Source organism: Sarcophilus harrisii, chromosome 3 (assembly GCF_902635505.1).
Source record: "Sarcophilus harrisii chromosome 3, mSarHar1.11, whole genome shotgun sequence".
NCBI classification, from domain to species: Eukaryota; Metazoa; Chordata; class Mammalia; order Dasyuromorphia; family Dasyuridae; genus Sarcophilus; species Sarcophilus harrisii.
The window spans coordinates 176450800-176475341 of record NC_045428.1 but is presented as its reverse complement, the minus strand read 5'-3'; the positions used below and the strand labels follow the sequence as shown (position 1 = coordinate 176475341).

At 33.7% G+C, this 24542-nt stretch overlaps 1 protein-coding gene across 1 annotated transcript in view; it reads left to right on the top strand.

Annotated features, from left to right (window-relative positions):
* SLC9A2 (solute carrier family 9 member A2) overlaps positions 1–24542 on the top strand; it is a 119601-nt gene that overhangs the window by 21401 nt on the left and 73658 nt on the right. The window contains exons 2-3 of the mRNA XM_003765683.4: positions 11333–11796; positions 21828–22078. Of these exons, the coding sequence (XP_003765731.1) occupies positions 11333–11796; positions 21828–22078 (715 nt within the window). The remainder of the gene's footprint in view (positions 1–11332; positions 11797–21827; positions 22079–24542) is intronic.

The following is a 24542-nucleotide window of genomic DNA, read 5'->3' as shown; positions in this document are numbered from 1 at the left end:
ACATGTGAAGATAGTTTTCAATTCTCCCCACAAATAGTATGCAATCTGATATAGATTATATATGTAAAATCATATTAAACATGTTATACATTAGGCTTGGTGTGAAAGAAGAATCAGAACAAAAGGGGAAAAGTGTGAGAAAAAACAAAACGAAACAAAAAGTGAAAATAATATTCTTTGAGCTATATTTAAAATGAATACTTCTTTGTTGTTTGTCCTGCATTCTCGAAGAGGACCATGACATTAGGAAGGTGATGCCATGACATGCAAGTGAATTGGATTTAAGTGAGGAAGGGCTATGCATACTTCTTTATCTGCATGTGGATAGAATTTTCATTCATGAGTCTTTTGGAATTGGCTTAGATCTTTGTATTAATAGCTAAATCATTCATAGTTGACCATCATACAATGTTGCTACTGGTTCTGCTCACTTCACTCCGCATCAGTTCATGTAAGTCTTTCAAGGTTGTTCTGAAATCAGCCTGCTCATCATTTCTTATAGAATTTCTTTCTCTTACATTCATATACCATAATTTGTTCCGCAGATCCCCAGTTGATGGGCATCCCCTTGATTTTTACTTCTTTGCCACCACAAGAAAGCTGCTATAACCATTTGTATATGTAGGCTTTCACTGGTATTACTGGATTGGTGGTATAATCGGATTAAAGGGGTATGTATAGTTTTTTCACCTTTTAGACACAGTTCCAAATTGTTCTCCAGAATGGTAGAATCAGTTCATTCAAATCCATCAAGAATGCGTTAGTGTTCCGATTTTCCCACATCTCCAACATTAATCATTTTCCTTTTCTGTCATATTAGCCAATTTCATAGTTGTAAGGTGATACCTTAGAGTTGTTTTAATTTATGTTTCTCTAATCAATAGTGATTTAAAGCATTTTTTCATATGAATATAGAGAGCTTTAATTTCTTCATCTGAAAACTATTCATATCCTTTGATCATTTCAGTTAGGGAATGACTTATAAATTTGACTCAGTTCTCTATTAGTTTGAGAAATGAGGCCTTTTCCAGAAACACTGACTATAAAAACCATTTCTGCTTCCCTTCTGATCTTGGTTACATTGGATTGTTTTTTGTGTGTGTGTGCAAATTCTTTTAATTTAATGAAATCAAAATGATCCATTTTGCATTTCATATTGTTATCTATCTCATGTTTGTTTATAAATTTTTTCCCTCCTCCATAGATCTGCAAGGTAAATTATTCCTTGCTGTCCTAATTTGCTTATGATATCACCCTTTATGTCTAAATCATATACCCATCGAATGATTTTCAACATGTATGATCTGAAAATCTAGTGAATACTATGTTACCATAAATACACAATTGATATACAAAAATTTTAATGAGATTCAGTTACAAGATAGGATAATTCCTCTTCTGACTAAATAAAAAAACTCATAGTCTTGTCTCCTTTCAATCTTAATGAGTTTCTGCTGAAATGAAATGAAGGTAATATAGTAAATCATTTGTAAAGCACCTATATTCACAGAGTTTTATGTACCCATGATAAAAATTGAATGAAACAAGGTTCAGTGCTCAGGATATTCTAAGTAGAAGTAAATCAGAAATGAAAAGTAATGAACACCTGGACAAAGAAAATAATACTGTAACGTAAATGATACCAAAAATAGTGGGACCATGGACAAGTCATTCAATCTCTGTGAACCTCAGTTTCTTTATCTGTTAAATGAAGGCTTAGATTAGAATGAGATGATCTCAATGGTCCCTGTTAACTCTAAATCCCATAATTCACTTGGTATTTGAGTATCAGTACTAGTCAAAACTTAAAAAGGATATGGTTAAAAAAAAATCCTGTAAATAATTTCAATAGTAGTGCCTTACTTTAAATCTATACCCAAAAAAAAGTTATCAGGAAGAATAATAGCATTCTGTGTAAACTCAGTTTCCTTTTGCTTATATAAACCTTTTTGGGGTCCATTTTATTTCCTCTTTTAGGTGAACTAATGAAATTTAAACACATTATGAATTTTTGTTTGTTTTGTTGTTTTGAGCCACCAAATCTCCAAAAGAAATATGCTTTTCTTTGCTTTCCATAAATGAGATCCAAAGTTATTTAACTCCTTAGAGTTAATTCCTTAGAGCAGCTTGACCAATTCATTCATTCTTTTTATTATTTTGTGTTTTAAAAATTCAGATATCAGAGCCCTAAATAGAAAGATCAAAGCATTTGTAAATGATGAACAAAGAACCTGTTTTTTAATGGATAGAAATAATTGCTGTGACCTTACACCTTTAAAATAAATGTTTACCAGCTTTCAATAATTTTTCTTTTCTTATTCATGCCATCACACAACTTTATCCTTGTTATACCTAATTGTTCATCTTTTCTGACTGTGTTTACTAGATTTCCTTTGAACCAATTAAAAACATCATTTGCTTTCACTTTTTTCTATTCCCTATTTTGTCTATCCAGGATTGTTCTCTTTGCTTAAACTACTCTTTTTCCCCCTTAGCCAAGGGGCAAAGTTTATTGTAATTGTTTTTTGTTGTTTTTGTTTTTGCGGAGGCAGTTGGGGTTAAATGACTTCCCCAGGGTCACACAGCTAAGAAGTGTTTTAAGTGTATGAGACTAGATTTGAACTCAGGTCCTCCTGACTTCACTGCACCACCTAGCTGCCTTAGTTTATTGTAATTATAACACCATTATAAAAGTGTGCTTGAATTTCTAAAAGAAATTAGCAGAGAAACAGAAGCAAGGAGACACATTTATCCGGCTTTTTATCAGATATGCTAATTCTATGACTCATGGGTAGGAAGGAGAAGTGGTCTCTGGAATTTGGTTCTGGATGACAGATTATTACTCAGCAATGAATTGAGGAGTAGTCCATTCACTATTGTCTCAGGAGTTTGATCTGTAAGACTATCCTGAGGCCAGAAGCTATCTGACTAAGGAGTGGTAAGAATCAGACAGATTGGGTGTGGGAGTTTTTTGAGGCAGACTCTAAAGCCAGAAGATCTAGAATCACTGACTTATTGCCAGAATAGAAGCCCCCCTAAAATCAGGGGACCACAAAATCACATTACATAATTTACCTCCCTCAAGCAGTCATCTCCCAAATTCATTTGGGACGAGGGCACAGAGGTCTCATCTTCTGGAGTTGCTTCATGCTGATAAGGGGCATAGTATTATGCCCTGCCTAGTTGGGGTCCACACTGAGGAGAGGCGGCAAGATGGCAATAGCAGCATTCAGAGTGTTCTGGGTTTCAGAATCAATTAGGTAATGGTATACAAGGTGAACAAATACCTGGAAGTTCATAGCTTAGAGCCTAGAAGAAACAAATCTCACAAGTAGGTTAAAAATGCAGGGGCCAAATGTAATTAATTATAATTATTTTATAATTATAAGAATAATTTTTTTCTCTCTTTCAGTGTCTTTTTTCTAGTGCTTTTTTTTTTAATTATAGCTTTTTATTAACAAAACATACACATGGGTAATTAATGAACACTGACCCTTGCAAAAACTTCTGTTCCAACTTTTCCCCTCCTTCCCTCCACTCCCTCCCCTAGATGGCAAGGCAGTCCCATATATGTTAAATATGTTAAAGAATATGTTAAACACAATATATGTATACATATTTATAGTTATCTTGCTGTACAAGAAAAATCAGAAAAATGAGAAGAAAAACAAAAATACAAGTAAACGATAACAGAAAGAGTGGAAATCCTATGTTGTGGTCCACACTCATTTCCCAGTGTTCTTTTGCTGGGTGTAACTGGTTCTGTTCATCACTTCCATCAGAACTGATACTCACATAGTATTGTTGTTTAAGTGTATAACGATCTGATTCTGCTCATTTCACTTAGCATCAATTCATGTAAGTCTCTCCAAGCCTCTCTGTATTCATCTTGCTGTTTATTTCCCATAGAACAATAAGATTCCATAGCATTCATATACCACAATTTACTCAGCCATTTTCCAGTTGATGGGCATGCATTCAATTTCCAGTTTCTGCCACTACAAAAAGGGCTGCCACAAACAGTTTTGCACAAATAGGTCCTTTTCCCTTCTTTAATATCTCTTTGGGATATAAGCCCAGTAGTACCACTACTGGATGAAAGGGTATGCATAGTTTGATAACTTTTTTGAGTATAGTTCCAAATTGCTCTCCAGAATGGTTGGATCTTTTCACAACTCCACCAACAATGCATTGGTGTCCCAGTTTTCCCACATCCCCTCCAATATTTGTCATTATCGTTTCCTGTCATCTTAGCCAATCTGAGAGGTGTGTAGTGGTATCTCAGAGTTGTGTTAATTTGCATTTCTTTGATCAACAATGATTTGGAATACCTTTTCATATTTATTTATGATCTCGTTCTTTAGCCTAAATCATGGCCCCATTTTGATCTTATCTTGGTATATGATGTTAAGTGTGAGTCCATGCCTAATTTCTGCCATACTAATTTCCAATTTTCCCAGAAGTTTTTGTCAAATAATGAATTCTTATCCCAAAAGTTGGGATCTTTGGGTTTGTCAAACATTAGAGTGCTATAGTTATTGACTATTTTGTCTTGTGAACCTAATCTATTCCACTGATCAACTAATCTATTTCTTAGCCAATACCAAATGGTTTTGGGGACTGCTGCTTTATAATATAGTTTTAGATCAGGTACAGCTAGGCCACCTTCATTTGATTTTTTTTCATTAATTCCCTTGAAATTCTCAACCTTTTGTTCTTCCATATGAATTTTGTTGTTATTTTTTCTAGATCATTAAAATAGTTTCTTGGGAGTTTGATTGGTATAGCACTAAATAAATAGATTAGTTTAGGGCATATTGATATCTTTATTATATTTGCTTGACCTATCCAAGAGCACTTGATATTTTTCCAATTGTTAAATCTAATTTTATTTGTGTGGAAAGTGTTTTATAGTTTTGCTCATATAGTTCCTGACTTTCCCCTGGCAGACAGATTCCTGAATATTTTGTACTATCGACAGTTATTTTAAATGGATTTTCTCTTTCTATCTCTTGCTGTTGGATTTTGTTAGTGATGTATAAAAATTCTGATGATTTATGTAGATTTATTTTATATCCTGCAACTTTGCTAAAGTTGTGGATTATTTCTAATAGCTTTTTAGTAAAACCTTTGAGGTTCTCTAAGAATACTATCATATCATCTGAAAAGAGTGTTAATTTGGTTTTCTTATTACCTACTCTAATTCCGTTAATCTCCTTTTCATCTCTTATTGCCAAAGTTAATATTTCTAATACAATATTGAATAGTAATGATGATAGTGGGCAACTTTGTTTATCTTCTGATTTTATTGGGAATGGTTCCAGTTTATCCCCCATTACATATGATGCTTACTGATGGTTTTAAATAGATGCTACTATTTTAAGGAAAAGTCCATTTGTTCCTATACTCTAGTGTTTTTAATAGGAATGGGTGTTTGATTTTATCATATACTTTTTCTACATCTATTGAGATAATCATAGAGTTTTTGTTAATTTGATTATTGATATAGTCAATTATGTAAATAGTTTTCCTAATATTGAGCCAGCCCAGAATTCCTGGTATAAATTCTACTTGATCATGGTGTATTATCCTGGGGATGATTTTCTGTAATCTTTTTGCTAATATTTTATTTAAGATTTTTGCATCAATGTTCATTAGAGAGATTGGTCTATTATTTTCTTTCTCTTTTTTTGTTCTAACTGGTTTAGGTATTAGTACTATGTCCATGTCATAAAAGGAATTTGGTAGGAGTCCTTCATTCCCTGTTTTTTCAAATAATTTATATAGCATTGGAGTTAATTGTTCTTTAAATGTTTGATAGAATTTACATGTAACTCCATCTAGTCCTGGGGATTTTTTCTTAGGGAATTGATTAATATCTTGTTCTGTTTCTTTTTCTAAAATGGGACTATTTAACCAATTTACTTCTTTCTCTGTTAATATGGGCAACCTATATTTTTGAAGGTATTCATCCATTTCATTTAAGTCATCAAATTTATTGGCATAAAATTGGGCAAAGTAATTCCTAATTATTGCTCTAATTTCCTCTTCATTAGTGGCAAGTTCCCCCTTTTCATTTTTAAGAATAACAATTTGATTTTCCTCTCCTTTTTCTAATCAAATTTACCGAGTGTTTATCTATTTTGTTGTTTTTTTCATAGAACCAACTCTTAGTTTTATTTATTAATTCAATAGTTTTTTTTTTTTTTACTTTCAATTTTATTAATCTCTCCTTTTATTTTTAGAATTTCAAGTTTAATGTTTGATTAGGGTTTTTTAATTTGCTCTTTTTCTAGCTTTTTTAGTTGCAAGCTTAATTCACTGATTTTCTCTTTCTCTATTTTATGCAAGTAGGCCTCTAGAGATACAAAATTTCCCCTTATTACCACTTTGGCTGCATCCCATATATTTTGGTATGTTATCTCATTATTGCCATTATTTTGGGTTAAATTATTAATTGTGTCTCTGATTTGCTGTTTCACCCATTCATTCTTATTTTTTTTAATTATAGCTTTTTATTTACAAGATATATGCATGGGTAATTTTTCAGCATTGACAATTGCAAAACCTTTTGTTCCAACTTTTCCCCTCTTTCTTCCCACCCCTTCCCTCATATGGCAGGTTGACCAATACATGTTAAATATATTAAAGTATAAATGAAATACAACATATGTATACATGTCCAGTTATTTTGCTGTACAAAAAGAATCAGACTTTGAAATATTGTACAATTAGCCTGGGAAGGAAATCAAAAGTGCAGTCGGACAAAAATAGAGGGATTGGGAATTCTATGTAGTGGTTCATAGTCATTTCCCAGAGTTCTTTCGCTGGGTGTAGCTGGTTCAATTCATTACTGCTCTATTGAAACTGATTTGATTCATCTCATTGTTGAAGATGGCCACGTCCATCAGAATTAATCATCATTGTAGTATTGTTGTTGAATTATATAATAATCTCCTGGTCCTGCTCATTTCACTCAGCATCAGTTCGTGAAAGTCTCTCCAGGCCTTTCTGAAATCATCCTGTTGGTCATTTCTTACAGAAGAATAATATACCACAATTTGTTCAGCCATTCTCTAATTGATGGGCATCCACTCAGTTTCCAGTTTCTGGCCACTACAAAGAGACCTGCCACAAACATTCTTGCATATACAGGTCCCTTTCCCGTCTTTAAAATCTCTTTGGAATATAAGCCCAGTAGTAACACTGCTTCACCCATTCATTCTTTAGGATGAGATTATTTAGTTTCCAAATACTTTTTGGTCTATTTTCCCTTGTCTTTTTATTGAATGTAATTTTTATTGCATTGTGATCTAAAAAGGATGCATTTACTATTTCTGCCTTTCTGCATTTGAATTTGAGGTCTTCATGTTCTAATATATGGTCAGTTTTTGTATAGATTGTATGAACTGCTGAAAAGAAAATATGTTTCTGTTTAGTTTTCTCCGAAGATCTATTGCACCTAACTTTTCTAGTGTCCTATTTACGTCTTTAACTTCTTTCTTATTTATTTTGTGGTTTGATTTATCTTGTTCTGGGAATCCAAGGTTGAGCTTTTCCACTATTATAGTTTTGCTGTCTATTTTTTCTTGCAGATCTCTTAACTTCTCCTTTAGGAATTCAGATGTATACCAATTGGTGCATATATTTAGTATTGATATTGCTTCATTATCTATGCTACCTTTTAGCAAGATATAGTGCCCTTCCTCATTTCTTTTAATTAGATCAATTTTTGCTTTTGCTTGAAATGATTTCAGGATGGCTACCCCTGCTTTTTTGACTTCACCTGAAGCATAGTAGAATCTGCTCCAGCCTTTTACCTTTACTCTGTATATATCGCCCTGCTTCAAGTGTGTTTCCTGTAAACAATATATTGTAGGTTTCTGGCTTTTAATCCAGTCTGCCACTCGCTTCTTCTTTATGGGGAAGTTTACCCCATTCACATTTATGGTTAAAACTACTAATTCTTTATATCCTGCCATCTTGTTATCCCCAGATTATGCTTTTCTCTTTCCTTTTCCCTTTACCTCTCTCCTTTTCTTAAACTTTTCCCTTACAATTTCTGTATTCCCTTCTATTTAACCTACACCTTCTCTTTTTGCTTTTCCCCTTCCACTTTCAATAAGGGTAGGAGAAGTTTCTTTGTAAACCAAATATGTCTAATATTTTCTCTTTGAGCCAATTCTGATGAGAGTAATATACACACTATGTTCATCCCCCTCCCTCCCTTCCCTCAGATATAATAGGTTTCCTTTCCCTCTTCATGATATATAATACCTCCACTTTTCCCTTTTTCTGGTACAATTTCCTTTACACCTCTAGATCCTTTTGTATATTATAACAGTAAAACCAAATTATACATGTACTCTTTATGTATACCTATACCAGAAATACAATTCTCAAGAGTTCTTTTTACCTTTTTATGCTTCTTTTGAGTCCTATATTTGAAAGTCAGACTTGTTGTTTAGCTCTGGTTTTTTCATCAGAAATAAATGGAATTCACATATTTCATTGAATGTCCATCTACTTCCCTGGAAGAAAATGCTCACTTTGGCTGCGTAAGTTATTCTTGGCTGCATAAGAAGTTCCTTTGCTTTTCGGAATATCAGATTCCAGGCCCTTTGATCCTTTAATGTGGAAGCTGCTAGATCCTGAGTGATCCTTATTGTGGCTCCTTCAAGTTCTGTTCCAGGTAAATCTGGAAAAAGTGGAAAGTAATGAGAAAGAAAGCTAATCTTAAGTACCTCAGTCGCTTTTTGAATTATTTGAGAAGTGAAGGCTGAGCTTTGCTCTGCAAAGAGATTGGCAGGCCAAACAGAAGTTCACATTGGGTTGTCTCTGGGATTAGAAGCTGGCCTGAAGGTGTTTAAAACTACCCAGTAGGAGAAAGGGTGTGTCTCTTTTCTTTTGTGCTGGGGAAGTAAAGGTACCAAGGTCAGGGGCACAGCTGAATCTGCAAGCCTGTTTTTCTTGCATATTTAATAGGAGAACTTTTTGCTGTAAACTTTCTTTTCTTATGAGTGTGCAAAAAATGAAAAGCATATTTGGAATCAGTGTAGATGTTCACTCCCCAATTCTAAAACTCTTTGAGAACAAAAATGCTCTGAATCTGGTGGGGGATTGGACTCCAACCTAGCCTAGGGTAAACTTTGAGGCTTCCTCAATTAGAATAGCTGTGGCAGCTAGCTCTAAGGCGGGAGAGTCACCTCAATGCTTAATTTCTCAAGAGGCTAGACTAGAAGAGAGACAATAGACACTCCTAGGTTTGGAGTACAGTAAAAAGGGAGAAAAGTGCATAGAAAGAAGTGAAAGACAAATGTGTATATGTGCGTGTGTTTATGTTTTTTTCCTAGATGGAGATAGATAGATAGATAAGAGAGATAGATAAATGGATGGATTGGTTGGTTATTGTCTTTTGTTTTCGAAGAGGACCAAAATGGCATCACTATGTTAAGGTCAAAGTATAGTGTTTTTGACTGGCTGATCAGACCAATAAAACTCAGAATGTTCTACCATAGGTTGGACACAAATAATCCATATGAGCATTTGGGGGAGAGGTGTCTCTAAATTTGGCATCTCACATTTCTTTTGAGCTACTACAATTCTGCTTTGCTCATAGATCACAGCACCTTCTTTGATGTGGAAACCCCATGTTGGGTGGTTCTTTGAGAATGTCTTCCATTCATGCAATCAATTCCAACATTTCTTCAGAGAGACCTTGAAAGTGAGAGCATACTATATGCCAGGTACTGTGTTAAGTACTGAGTATATAAATACAAGCTAACAAGACCTTACTTTCCCTCAAGGAGCTTACATTCTAGGCAAAAGACAAAAGGGAAACTGGGAAATGAGCTGGTAGGTATATATTAGAGAAGTCAGGGAAGTGAAATGAAATGAAAACTTGGATCCTAGTTTGATTTCCTCCCCTATCTTCATCTAGAAGCAGAAAAGGTAGACATAGAGACCAGAACAGAAGAGCCATGAAATGGAGATGACTAAGAAATGTGCTTGCTACTCTAGTTTCTTTTCTTTGTTAGCTTTCCATTTGCTTCTGTGTTTTGGGATGACAGTGTTATCGGATCTCAACAGTTAAATAGACCTGGTGAGAAACCCTGTATTGTGTTTTTGAGCCTTATTCTATATTATACTCCAGCAAAGGTAGTTTCTTATTTTATCCTTGAGAGCAGCCTGGGAATTTAGTAAATAGGAAAGACTGAGGTGTGTTATTTATCCTCTTCATCTCAATTACTTATGATAGCTGTGGGTAAATGGCATTACTTAGTTCCATATCCTGAAAACCTGGTTGTTAATGGATTATCTTTCTTTCTCTGTTGATCAGTGAAGTCAATAGACAGGAGGCCATATTGACTATCTTTATATACTACCTATTATTATAATCTTATACGATGCTGTTTTGTTTTTTTTTTTTTTTTAAAGAGAATAAAGGCTGCTCACAAGTCTCATTTTAAAAAACTAATTTCCTTTTCAGTTCTTTAGGCTGTTTCAACCATACATAATATCATCAGTTATTATAGTTCACAACATATTTAGTGCTGAGCTTCAGAACATGAGAAAATCAAAATCATGTATCCAAGATTTCTGAGCTCATATTGATTTTTGCATTGTATTGGAGCATATTTGAGTTTCTTTGTTTTATGTTACAGATTTTGAATAAAACCTGATATTTATATAATTAGTTTAAGGTTAGCCTCTTAACAACTCTATTAGGTAGGCATTTACAGGTATTATTATCTTTATTTTATGGATGAGAAAAATAAGCCTCAGAAAAGATGTGACTTGTTCACATTCAAGTGGTTAGTAAGTGTCTAGAGGCAGATATTGAACCTATTAATTTCTGATTTTGGGTACAGTATTTTACTCACTTTTCTAAGCTCTTTTTCTGTAGAAGATAGACCTTTGCTCTTTATAGTGTGCCTCATTAAAAAAAAATAGGATACTGAACATTATTCCATTTTAAGATTATTAAATGAGAAAAAAATCAAGCATATTCCAAACTATCAGAATTGTAGCCAGTCTTCTCCCAATCCAGTATTTATATAGTTCTTGATGGGAGTTGTGTTCTAAAGAATAAGACCCAAACTAAATAAATATATTAATTATAAAATTCTACCTTCTAATTTTAATTCATCCCAAATGTACTCAATAAGGAGAGGGGGCGTCGAATTCTGCTTAATATCATGCATTTAAAAAGCTTTGAATATGCTGCTTTGCTGGTTTTTAAAACTTTTTCTTAAAAGGACAAGTTAGGACTCTTCATGAAAATAATGTTTAGATAATAAAAAATGTTTTTTGTTATTATTCTTCCTCACAGGCTTTCACCTCTATCACAAGTTGCCCACAATAGTGCCTGAAAGCTGCCTCCTTATCATGGTTGGACTTCTACTAGGTGGAATTATATTTGGAGTAGATGAAAAGTCTCCACCTGCAATGAAGACAGATGTATTTTTCTTATATCTACTTCCACCCATTGTTCTTGATGCAGGATATTTTATGCCAACCCGTCCTTTCTTTGAGAACATTGGCACCATATTCTGGTATGCTGTTGTAGGGACCCTTTGGAATTCTATTGGCATTGGGATCTCTCTGTTTGGCATCTGCCAAATTGAAACATTTGGCTTGACTGACATCACTTTGCTACAGAGCCTGCTTTTTGGCAGCTTAATTTCAGCTGTGGATCCCGTGGCAGTGCTTGCTGTCTTTGAAAATATTCATGTCAATGAACAACTTTACATCTTGGTATTTGGAGAGTCACTGTTGAATGATGCTGTAACAGTGGTAAGTTATTTTTTTTTTTCCAAATTTCATTTTTGTTATTGAGTGATAACAAGTCATATTTCCATCTGTTGTATCCAAATTCCTATCTGGAATGCTAGGAAAATGAATCTAGCACAGTTGTGCTACAGTCAAATCCTGGGCCATACAAACTAATTTTTGTTAGAGTGATGCTTCAAAGTTATGCTGATATATGAATCTTTAATGATTTATCATGCTGAGTTATTTTCAAAACAGTACTCTTTGATCATAATTCAAGAGATTTATCAGGTCCCCAAATTATTGATGAGAGTTCATGCTAACAATATATAGTTCATAAGATATGATGATATTATAAAAAACAAAATAGGTAAATAATGCCTAAAAAAATAAACCTCTTTGGGTATGTTAGTTGAACTGTTAATAAGGAATTTTGTTGATGAGGATTCATTTTGATTTTGTTAATGAGCTATCTATTTATCTATCTATTACTATTCAACCTGGCTTTCTCCTGGGATTCCTTTTTTTTTTTTAAATCAGTGTATGTATTTTCTAGAATGAAAATTGGATAGCACTTATATTTTGGAGCAGTGGAGCTTATCCACCATCAGCATTTAATGTTTGGAGCCCCAGCTTGAAAGGCTAAGAAAGCAGTAGGGAGAGAGAAGACAAAGGAGTTTCCTGCTCTTCCCACTCCCTACCCCCCCACCCCTATCCTGCTGCCACACTCAGGCACTATTTGCAAAGAGCTGATTGAACTTCCCCAGCTAAAGGACTTAAAAGCTATTACTAATTAGGTAGATCATTTGCTGCAGAAAAAAAAAAATAAAGCTACCCTCTATGTTAAATCAAAGTTCCATATCTTTGGGATTATTTCTGATTATTTATTATTCACAATTTCCCATCACTAATTCAGGTACTCCAAAACTGACTCTATACTTTCATCTATAAAGAACTATTTCCATTTCTTTGTTAATTCACTCAGTTTTGAACTTATGAAGTGGAAAAAAGGTATAGTAAAAAGGAGACAATATATTAAAGAGGAAAGAACTGAAGTACTGGAAGTAACCTAACCTTTATTAGCAGGGTAATAACTCAGTCTAATTGCAGCCCCTTTGAATGTGTAAGACCTGGGTTCATTGTACCTCTGATTCTTATCAGTTTTTGTAATAAATTATTGTGACTTTGGGCCTTGGTTTTCTCATCTATTAAATGAAGAGATTGGACTAAATGGAATCTGAAGGTGCTATGATCTTAAGTATATTGCTTTACAATCAAATGTTTTCTTTAATCATGTTGATTAATCCAATTAGTAAATATTTTATTGCCAAAAAATTTCTATTCCTCTATAGTTGGAAACTTTATTACAAAACAAGTTATACTGCATAAGCCATAAATCCTACTTCTTTAATCCACTATTTGTTAAGAGTGATTTGTTAATAACTTACCTGGATTGTATTTTAACTGGAAACATTTTATACCCTATTAAGATTCCCAGAAGAATCCAGTTCCTCCATGCTTACTTGCATATGACTACGTGCACATTTTTCTCTTGACACAAGGCATTTTGTTGTTCTTGTTAGTCATGTCCAACTCTTAGTGACCCTATTTGGAGTTTTCTGTGCAAAGAGACTGAAGTGGTTTGCATTTCTTTCTCTAGATTATTTTACAAATGAGGAAACTGAGGTAAATGGGATACTTGCCCAGAATTACACAGCTAATAAGCATTTGAGGCTGGATTTGCACTCGGGTCTTTCTAACTCCAGGCCCCATCATTTTATTTCCTGTGCCACCTAGTATCCCTTGACAAAGTATAGAAGATTATATAAATTCATGCAAAAGTCATCATGAAGGAATAGAGTGTCTGTATGAATCTTCATGTATTTCAAATTGTAAGACTAGGATTCCTAGAAGGGTACTACTGAATAATAAAAAGGAGGAAAAATAAAAGAGAAGTATTAGTAAATAAAGTAATAACAAATGTACCTGATGTTGCTATGTAGGGAGTTATATAGGTGTTGGGGAGTCAGATTAAATTATTAACGTAAAATATAGAATTAGATGTCCTGCCTCTTCGTCCCTCCCTTTTAAAATAATTCAATTATTCAGTCATTTATTCATGTTTCAAAGAATCTAGGTGTAGAGGAACTGAATGAATTGGAGTAAGTCATAATTAACAGGAATATATTAACATGAAGATAGCCTCCCCATTGTGGATCATGACCACATACATAGATATTGTTTACATAGATAAACAAAAGGAGCTTTGGTAAAATAACATTTCATGTATTGAGAGGCTGAGGAAGTTCGATATGGACCTACACTTTGGTAATAAACTGCAGAGGCACATACAGGGGAGTGGTAGATATTTCAGCATAGTCATTGTGGAAAGAGAGAGAGTACTTACACAGGCTGAGGCAGTGAGCCAAGCCAAGGAGTTGCCATTCCAAGTAAGAACAAGGACAGAAAAAGAAGGAAGAGCTATCCAGGCCAAACAAAAAGGAGTGTAGTTATTCTTTAGATGTGGAAGCACTTGTCACATGGCCAGTGGATATAGGTCAAAAGTATGGTGCAATAGTTGCAAATGAAAGGGACTTTCATAGCACAGTATACATCCTGTGAGGGAAAGAACACATAAGGAATCCTATAGCTCTGACTACATAATGTCAAAATATCAATCAATGTAGTTGAAAATTCAGCCCAAGAAATAAAAATGGTATCTGCTCAGTGTGAAATAATCAGTTTGACTGATTTATTTTTCATTGAATTGCCTGATTTTTCTTTCTTTTTTTTTTATTTTTTACTTACTTCTCCAGATGTTTGGGGTCATGGAAATACAGCCTAAGATATGTCATATCCATTAGGTAGGCACTAGTAAGGAGTATTAATGAAAATATTTTATGGAATATTTTTGGATTAATTATTACATTCTTTTTACAGGGCATATTTCAGGTCCTCTGTTAAATGGAGAAAGTTTTTCAAAACAGTTGGAATCTAGCTGTTAGGGATAAAATTTTTTTTTTAAGAACAAAAGCATTTGATTATACATAAATCTCTTGTGATAAAGAGAAAAATAGAAAATGTAGAGATTAGTAATTTATCCATTATTGACCCTCATGTTGTTGGTTTTGTAGCTTCTTGATCCAAAGGAATATGTTGGGGCACATGCTATTTTAGGTATATAAAATTTAATAGCTAGTTTGTAAACATTTAAGTACCTAACTCTGTACTAAGCACTGTGCTAATTACTAGGAATAAAAAGACAGCCCCTATTCTTAAAGTCACAGTCTTTGTACAAGAGAAAATGTGCAAATAACTATGTAGAAACAAGTTATGAATAGGATAAATTTGAAATAATCAATAGAGGGAAGATATTAGAATTAACTGGAATTTGGAAGGGCTTTCTGTTGAAGGTGGGATTTTTGCCGGAACTTAATGAAAGTTTGGGAAGTCAGGAGGCAGACGTGATTATAGAAGGAACTCTGTGTTTGAGGTCAGCATGTGAAAAGGCCAGGAGTGAGGAGATGGGAGATGGAATGTTTTGTTTGAAGAATAGTGTGTACTCTATTGTCAGTGGATCAAAAAAAATTTAGTAGGATACAAGATGTGAGAAGACTAGAAAGATGAGGAGGACCAGGTTATAATGGAGGATTTTTATATTTTATCCTGGAGGAGATAAAAGTCACTGGAGTTTATTGAGTAAGGAGATGACATGATGGGACCTGTGCTTTAGGAAATTGGTTTTGGTGGCTGAATGGAGGATGGACTGAAGTGGGAAGAGATGTGTAGCTGGCAGAACAACTAGCCCACTATTACATATTTCAGGCATAAAATAATAAAGGCCTGAAGGAGGATGGTTGGTAGAAGTGTCAGAACGAAGGAGGAGATATGGAAGTTAACACAGAATAAGGTGCAAACCAGGGTAATGGAGAAAATGGCAGTGCTCTTAACATTAGAGAAGTTTGGATGGGGATAGGGTTTGGAGGGGAAGATATTGAGGTCAGATTGGGACATGTTGACTTTAAGATGTTTACAATATATTTAAGCTGAGGCAGTTGAAGATGTGAGACTGAAGATCAGCAGAGAGGTTGAAACTGGACAGATTTGAGAGTCATCAGCACAGGGGTCCATGGGAGCTGATGGGATTATTAGATGTAATAATGCAGAGGGAGAAGAGAAGAACAGAGGAGGCACGACCTGTATGCTGATCCAGCAAAAGACCCTGGAAAGGAGCAGTAGGAGGAGATTCAAGAGAGAGAGAGAGAGGCAGAGAGATATACAGAGAGAGAAACACAGAGAGAGACAGAGAGAGGGAGAAAGAAAAGAGAGAGAGAGACAGAAAGAACAGTGTAACAAAAAAACTAGAGAAGGGCAAAGACAGTATGGTTATAATATTATTCGGGGTGTTGTATGGTACCTACACTTAATTATCTCATATTTAGATTTCCAAAGGATATAAAATATTTAAATTTATTATGAGTGCTTACATTCTTTATTGTTTTTCTAGTCCCTAATTTTCCATTTCTCTTGTACTTTCTAACCAGTAGGCCATGTCTCTAAGCTTGCTTAGTTTCTTTATCAATACATTTAGTTTTTTAATTTATACCAAGGAATAGCATTTGATAGATTATTTGACCTTCAAACATAAAAGTAAAAAAAGTCAATTAACTGCCAGTAAGTAAATGGGGGCAAATTCAACTTCCTTGGGGGGGATCTTCACTCCTAGAGGGGTGATTTCTGGGTGTACTTTGCTTCACTTGATTGGGTGATGACATCACCATTCTTGAAAATAGTTAATCCAGGCCATTTGTTCACTAGGAAAGTGCAATAGGAAGCATGGGAAAGGTCAGAGAAAAGGAATTTCCTGTGTTGAGTTACTAGAATGAATAAATAAACTAGGTGAAAAATTCTTATACTCACTCATGTCTTCATTGGTATGCAGCACATGAAAGTTGGAAGAGGTATCTTGTCAGTGCTGGAGAGATATAAAAGGAGATCAGGCAGAAAATAGCTATAGGCTTAATTATAACTCCAATGATGTATAGCTTTTTTGTATTTTAGAGAGAGGGTTTTTTTAGGGAAATGTTTCCTATTTAACAAAAAAAGACCCATTGATAACATACAAAGATAGGTAAATGTAACTTTATTATCTATATATAATTTTATTAAGGGATAATATTAAAATATATTATCCCTTAATAAAATCATATTTTCCTATGGTACTTACTTCTTTTGAAAGAGAAAGAGGTTGTCTAAGACAATTCCAAAGGATTCATGATGAAAAATGCTACCCACCTTTGGAGAGAGAACTGATGGAGATCTGAATGCAGATCAAAATATAACTATTTTCACTTTATGTTTTTTCACGTTTTTTTCTTGGGGGGGGGTCTGTGTTTTCTTTACTCACATGACTCACATGGAACTATAATTTTTGTGCTTGAATATGTATAACATATCAAATTGCTTACTGTCTTAGGAGGGGAGAGGAAAAGGAGGAGAATGAGAGAAAGAATTTGGAAACGAAAAATTTTTTAAATGAATGTTTAAAATTATTTTTACATGTAATTAGAAAAATGAAAAAATATTATTAAAGAGAGAAAAAAAGAAAGAGAAGGGTCTTTGGAGTAAGGAACTTGGAGTAAGTGAACACAATCACAGCTCAGTAATATAGTCTTGTGGAAGGGCATAAAGGTTAAGTGACTTGCCTAGAATGTTTGGACTGTTTAGGAACTAGGGTCTGAGCCCTGACTCTAGGTATAGTTCTCTTTTCAGAATAAATTAAATCTCTCTCTCTTCCATGCTATTTTAGGGCAAAAAATATTTTTGTGGCCCAGGAAGTTATTTGAAAATAATTCAATGCCTTTTAAAAAAACTTTATTTTTTTTTCCACGAGGGGAGGGGTGGGGGGAGGGAAATCCTTTTTTTTTTTTTTTTTAGCCAGAAAGTATTTTTTAGTTTCTCAATAATCATTCTACAAGCATTTATTGATTGATTACCTCCTATGTGTCAGGCACTATGCTAAATGCTAAAGGTGCAAAGATAGGTAAAACAAAGAAACAAACAAAAAATTCTGTCCCTACTCTCAAGGAGTTCACAGTTTCTGAGAAATACTGTGATTTCATGGTATTCTAAACTCAAATTACTTAAATGAATTTAATCACTTATTCATATGAACATGTTTCAGTTTCATGGCAAAGTTAATTTTTTGTGTGGTCACTTTAATGTTTTATTTATTTATTCTTTTGCAGTCTGACCTCATACTTTCTTGTTTTGCAACCTGTATTCATTGAGGAAAGGACAGGAGTCCAATGAAGTATTTTTTGACTTCAATCATTTTCAATGGCCTTATATAAAGAAATATAATCTTATGAAATTGGAATGTAATTAGTAACATTTCCAGGTTTTTTTCTTCTTTAAACCTTCAGTGTGAATCTTAAAATGTTATGCTAAAAATGAAATAAAATAACCTGTATTTACATTAGTATTTACATTACATAAGAGATCATTAGCCATATCTTTGGTTATCAGGGAACTCCAACTATTAAATTCTTGCTGTTAAGGAATTTAGAACATAGATACATCTCATAGTTTAATCTTGCTAAAATATCATTTTCAAATTTAGGTCATCTATGTATGACCTGAAAGAAATCTGTCACTCAGCTTCCCTTTTGAAATATAGTAATACAATATATAAATAATTACAACCACAAGACACCTTGTGATAAGGTCAAAGAGTCTTTGGGAATGATCTCTGGGATTGTGGCCAGTTGAAACTGAAATAATTTTATCTTGTGCTGATCATTAGCTGAGACTTTCAAGGTAAATCAGATGAGAGGTTATGGAAAACTTCCTTGTTGGTGAGGAAATATTTTCGTGGTCACACGCGGAATTTGTCTAGCTAAGATGTTCTTTTTTAATTTTACATTGATGTCTACCCTACCAGTAAGAATGATCAAAATGTATCCTCTGATCCATGGGCCCAAAATAAAACCTCTATGACTCAGTATTACCATTTTAAAAACAAAAAGGAATTGTGTTGAAAACAAAGCACATCTTTAAATAATTAATTAATATATAATGCCAGAAAAAAAGGATACAGACTTATTCTGATCAGTGTGGTACAACTAGTCACTTCTTGAAACTTTATATCACTATCCTATTCCTATTGTATTGGACCTGGTGGAGTTAAGAGAGAGATATAGTGTGATTTTACCCTTGGAGAATCTGAACTTTAATTGAAGATTTAAAGGTATAAAATAACAAGGAACAATATAAGACAAAGCATAATAGAGGTCCAAATTGTGAAATATCATTGTAAATGCTATAAAGTAAGAAAATCAGTGATGATTCTGATAGACAAGAGAAGCTTTCAAGTGAATGTAGTACTTGGACATTAATGATTTTGAATAAATGGAATGGAGGGAAGCCAACCTAGGCAAAGGACACAGTATGAAAGAAGAAGGCACAGAGATGGAAATAAGCGTGTTTTCTATGGCACATTTTGGAGATTAGAGCAAAGTGTGTTATGGAAGAATGAGAAAAAAAGATTTGCTAAATGGAGTAGGGCAAAATTAGGGAGACCCTGGATCTCTAAGAAGACTTTGGCCTAGAGCAGTGTGAGTAATAGGTGGCCTTTGAGAGGTTTTTGAGTAGGAGAGAAAGAAATAAGAAAAAAAAGATGTTTGGGGAAGATTAATTTTATAATTCTGGATTTGTGTGAGGAAGGTGGCAGTGAAGGAAATCAGCCAGGAGTTCTTTGCAATAATCTAAATAACTTTATGTAAAGTGATCCTTTTTGTGCAAGGAATATTTAAAGTAATGATTTATAGAAACAATATTCTGGTGACCTGAAAGTGTCAATGTACCTCTCAAAGATACACACACACACACACACACACACACACACACATGAAATAGAGAGAGAGAGAGAGAGAGAGAGAGAGAGAGAGAGAGAGAGAGAGAGGGAGAGTTCAGAGTATTCTTGAAATTCAACTGAAATTCAAATCAAGAAATATTTATTAATCAATTATTAAGCATTAAACAAAGCATTGTGTTTGGTGCCAGGGATATAAAGACAAAATGTTTTTGAAAGCCAGTTTTTTTTCCCTCCATGAATTTACATTTTATTGGGAGGTAAAATTTTGTTTATATGGAAAATAAGTGCAAGATGATTTAAGTAGAGGTGAACAAAAGCAGCTAGAGGATCAGGAAAGATTCTCTATTAGAGATGAATTCTTGGGATAGGTTTTCATATAGATAAATTCAAATTGATTTGAGAAGGGTGAAAACCCACATAACTAAAGGATTAGATTTCCTGGGGAATGTGGAGTCAGAAATGAGCCTGGGAGGAAGCTAAGGATTCTAAAAGGCAGAGAGGAAGACGGAAAGAATTCTATGGATTGGGATGTAGCCAGTGAGTACACAAAGGCATGGAAAGTCATATCAGATTACAGCAAGTAGACTCGTATGGCTAAAAATTAGAGTGTATGAAGAAGGGTAATATGAAATTAGGTTGTGAGAGCTTTAAATGCTCAATCAAGAAGTTTTTAATTTTATCCTAGAGGTAGTAGGAAGCCATGAAAAATTCTTGAGCAGTGACATGGCCAAATTTGTGCTTTATGAATATCTGTTTTTCAGCTTTTTAGAAGATCATTTGGAAAGGAAAGAGAATAAAATAGAAGTAAGGAAATCTTTTGGAAGGCTTTTGAACTAATTCAGTCTTTTTCACCAAAAGTAATTATTAAAGCTCTCTATTTCTAGACCTATTATTTTGTAAAGTCTCAATCAAGTCAATTCTACATATATTGCCTTTGAATATACTTGGGTGAGGTGGGGAGATATATCATGTGACCATAATTTTACTACATAAAGATGTCTGATCATTTTATAGTTAGATTATATATATATATATATATATATAATATAGTTGTTATTGCCATTCAGTTGTCTGATTCTTTGCGATCCCATTGGGAGTTTTGTAGGTAAAGATACTGAAATGGTTTGCCATTTCCTTCTCCAGCTCATTTTATAGATGAGGAAACTGAGGCAAACAAGGTTAAATGATTTGTCCCTTAGCTAGGGTCACATAGCTAGTAAGTATCTGAGGCCCCATTTGAATTCAGGAACATGATTGCAGACACAGTATTCTATGCATCGATCCACCTAAGTACCCAGCCATATCCATTCAGATTAGCAAAAAATAATTAACTTTCTTGCTTACATATTCACTTTACTAAAAAAAAAAAATTACAATTTGATAAGAAGTTTTAAACTTTTGTTGTGTTTCATAGATGCCTTGGGCAGTCTATGGAAATCTAAGGACCCCTTTGCTGAATAAAGTTTCTAAATATATAAAATCTATAGCTTTTCAAAAGAAAATAATTATATTGAAATACAGTTGCCAAAACATTTTAAAAACCAACCTTGCAGATCCAAGATAACTGCTAAGCAGCAGCAGCAGCAGAAATAGCTCTACCAGCAGTAGGCTCAAGTAGATTGATTACTAAGAGATAGAATTCATTCCTTATGTCTGGCATGGAAGTTTTCACTCTGATCCCATGCTAAGGTGGAAGACCTTCTCTGGAAACAGGTTAAGAATGTGAAGAATTTAAATGAGCTCCCATAGGTATTGAGCAGCTTCCTATCTGTCATGTTCCTAGTGAGGCAGAAGTTGTAACACACAAGACTGGGATGGGTGTCAGACATGTGTTAAAAGGGATAGAGGAAGTTATTTAGACATATTCTGACAAAATAGTGTTTCTTAGCATTCATCCTAAAGTGGATGGTACTGGGCTATTATATAATTTTTCTTAAAAGAGTTGAAATCTGAAATGTTGACCTGTTTTTCTCAAAAATTTAATTTAATTTTCATTATCTAATTCCAGGCTGAAATAAAATATTAATAAATTAGTAGTCATTGATCATATTCAACATAAGTATATTCGAAATTTTTTTAAAGTAAAAGTTGTTTATTTTCTCTCCTGAACTTAGAGAAATAATGGAGAAATTAGAAAGGATCATTAGTTATAACTGATACAAATTTCTTTTTTTCACAGGTGCTGTACAATTTGTTCAAGTCCTTTTGCCAGATGAAAACAATTGAGACCATTGATGTGTTTGCTGGAATTGCTAACTTTTTTGTGGTGGGAATCGGGGGGATAGTCATTGGAATCTTGCTGGGCTTTATAGCAGCATTTACCACCCGTTTCACACACAATATCCGAGTGATTGAGCCACTCTTTGTCTTCCTATACAGCTATTTGTCATACATCACAGCAGAAATGTTTCACCTCTCAGGCATCATGGCGTAAGTACTAGGGGAAAAAAGATATTGATAACTGGCAAGAATGAAAAAATGTAGACTAATTTTCATAGAATTAACATATTCTAAATAAAAAAATAAAAAATTTATTTCTAAGACAACTTTTAAGAGGATTTTTAAAGGGTACTTAAAAGTTTTTGTAGCTTCTTTAATTTTCCCTTTTTGTGATAATAAGTGAAAAAATGTACATGGTTAGCTAAACTAAAATTTCAGAGTTCCAGAGTGAAAAACAGCATAAAGGTAATTTCCTTAGGCAAATATAATGATTTTTAAATAAATAAACCAGAATATCTATACTGAAATAAGAAAAAAGAAATAGCTTTTCAAAGAATGTCCATGAAACTTTTGTTTTAATGATGCTTTCATTTTTCAAATAATTTTAGAACTTATAGAATTTCAATTAAAGGCTATATTATAATCTTCAAATATTCTTAATATGGAAAATCTTCATTCTGTGAGGATGGATGGGGATGGGAGTAGATGATAGAAGGAGTGAAAAGGCAAAAGTCATTCAGATTCAAGTCTGTTAAATAAGATGGGTTATCTATCATGTTGAGAGATTTTTAAACAGTTGGTTTGTTAAACAAGTAACTTTTTGTGTGAGTATACAGGGATGAGACTAATTTTATTTTCTGGCTCCTAAATTGTTACAATGAGAATGATTTTCTTTTCTTGCTCACAAATTGTTCCTGAAAATGATATTTTTTTCCTCCAAAAGCAAATGCTAAAATGTTTTGAAAAACACTAGGATCTTTAGAATAAGTATCAATTTCCCTTGAGGTGTCTATTTTGGAGGAATATACTCTTATAGAAATATACATTCTGATAGTTATAATGCCAGTTTAATACTTTATAGTCACAAATAGTATACCTTAAATGATGACTAATCTCTCATGAAAAGACTTGGCTAATATAGACATAATTTTGATTGTTAGGTTAACTTCCCTGCCAACATTTGTTATAGAGACTTGTTTTCTGTCATATTTTGACTAAGGTATTTTGTTGCTATTGTTCTTTTCCCTTGCTGCTTTTATATCTATCATTATTGGAATATGACTTAATCAATATGTTTTGGTACTATGAGTAAAAAACTTAAATGCACTATGCAATTGAGTGTGAGGCTTATTATAATAAGCTCAAAGTTTTGCATGGTTTTTTGTTTCAGAGACAAATCTAAAAAAAGCAACATATTAATCCAGTTTGACCTAGTAATGAAATGTTCCATCTCTTCCCTCTTGTTGCTATTCATATAATTTGTATAGCTTCCAGCTTCTTCCTTGTTCTTTGACCTATGTCATTGAAAGCATGTGATCAAGTAGCTACAGTGTCTTCAAAGAGAGAAGAGCCCAACTTCTGAATTTTCTAAAGATTATTTCTGAGAACATTAAATTGCAGAAGATATATTCCTTATACTCCAGCCTGGGCATCCAGAGATTTCAATGTCCTTATCAGAATGGTTGGTCTGCCAATTTCCCTAGCAATGGAAGTCCCTGGGTCCAGTGACTATCTAGATGAAATATGAAGGAGGAGAGGTGGAATTGGATTGAGGCCCATTTACTGCCCCCAAACTTTGTGACAACTAGGTACACCGAGTGAGGAAGACATTTATTGCCTTGTATCATTTGCTCCCTAAGAGTAGATCTTCCTGGTTTATGAGGACTAGAGGGATTTAGAAATAAGACCAAGTTAAGGACAAGTTTTTTTTCTGTTTTCTCAAACTGTTTTCATCTACTCTTAAGGCATTTTCTGGCATTTATAACTCTGTGAAAGTGAATGGCATTTTTATGCATTGTTATAGAGTCTAGTTATTTTTTCAGGCCTGGGGATATGTGATACTTCGCTGTAATTTAAGTCAGAGAGATTTACTTTCTTTCAGCCTTTAGTGTGTTGTGTACATATCCACATGTATAATTACTATTTTAAACTAGAAATTGGGAACTTAATTTAGTGATAAAAATTAAAATTGTAAATGCATATGTACAATCTTCATATAAGATGTAATATCTTCTAAGTTTCAATCTTATTAAGTCTCAAGATTTATATATATATAAAATTTTATATATTTTATGTTATTTATATATATGTGGCTATAAATATAGATACATATTTATATTCCCCAAATTTGGGGAAGGTGACAAAATGTTGTTGACGTAAAGAATTCTTAGAATGGGGACTTCCTCTACAAATGTAGATCAAAGAAGGGAGGGGCAAGTGTGTTATTAAATATTTAACAATTGGATTTCAGGGATAGAGGGAAGGAAAGTCCTCCCATATATGACATTCTTTTATGTTTATTATTACCATTTTGCCATCATTTCTTAATTCTGGCTATTCAAGACAATAAATTAAGCCCTGAATTTTAGTGTTTGACAATTTCTGAAATACATGTGTTCACACTGAAAATTTAGCAATTATCTCTTACCAGCACAAGCTGGCTCAAGCACATCCC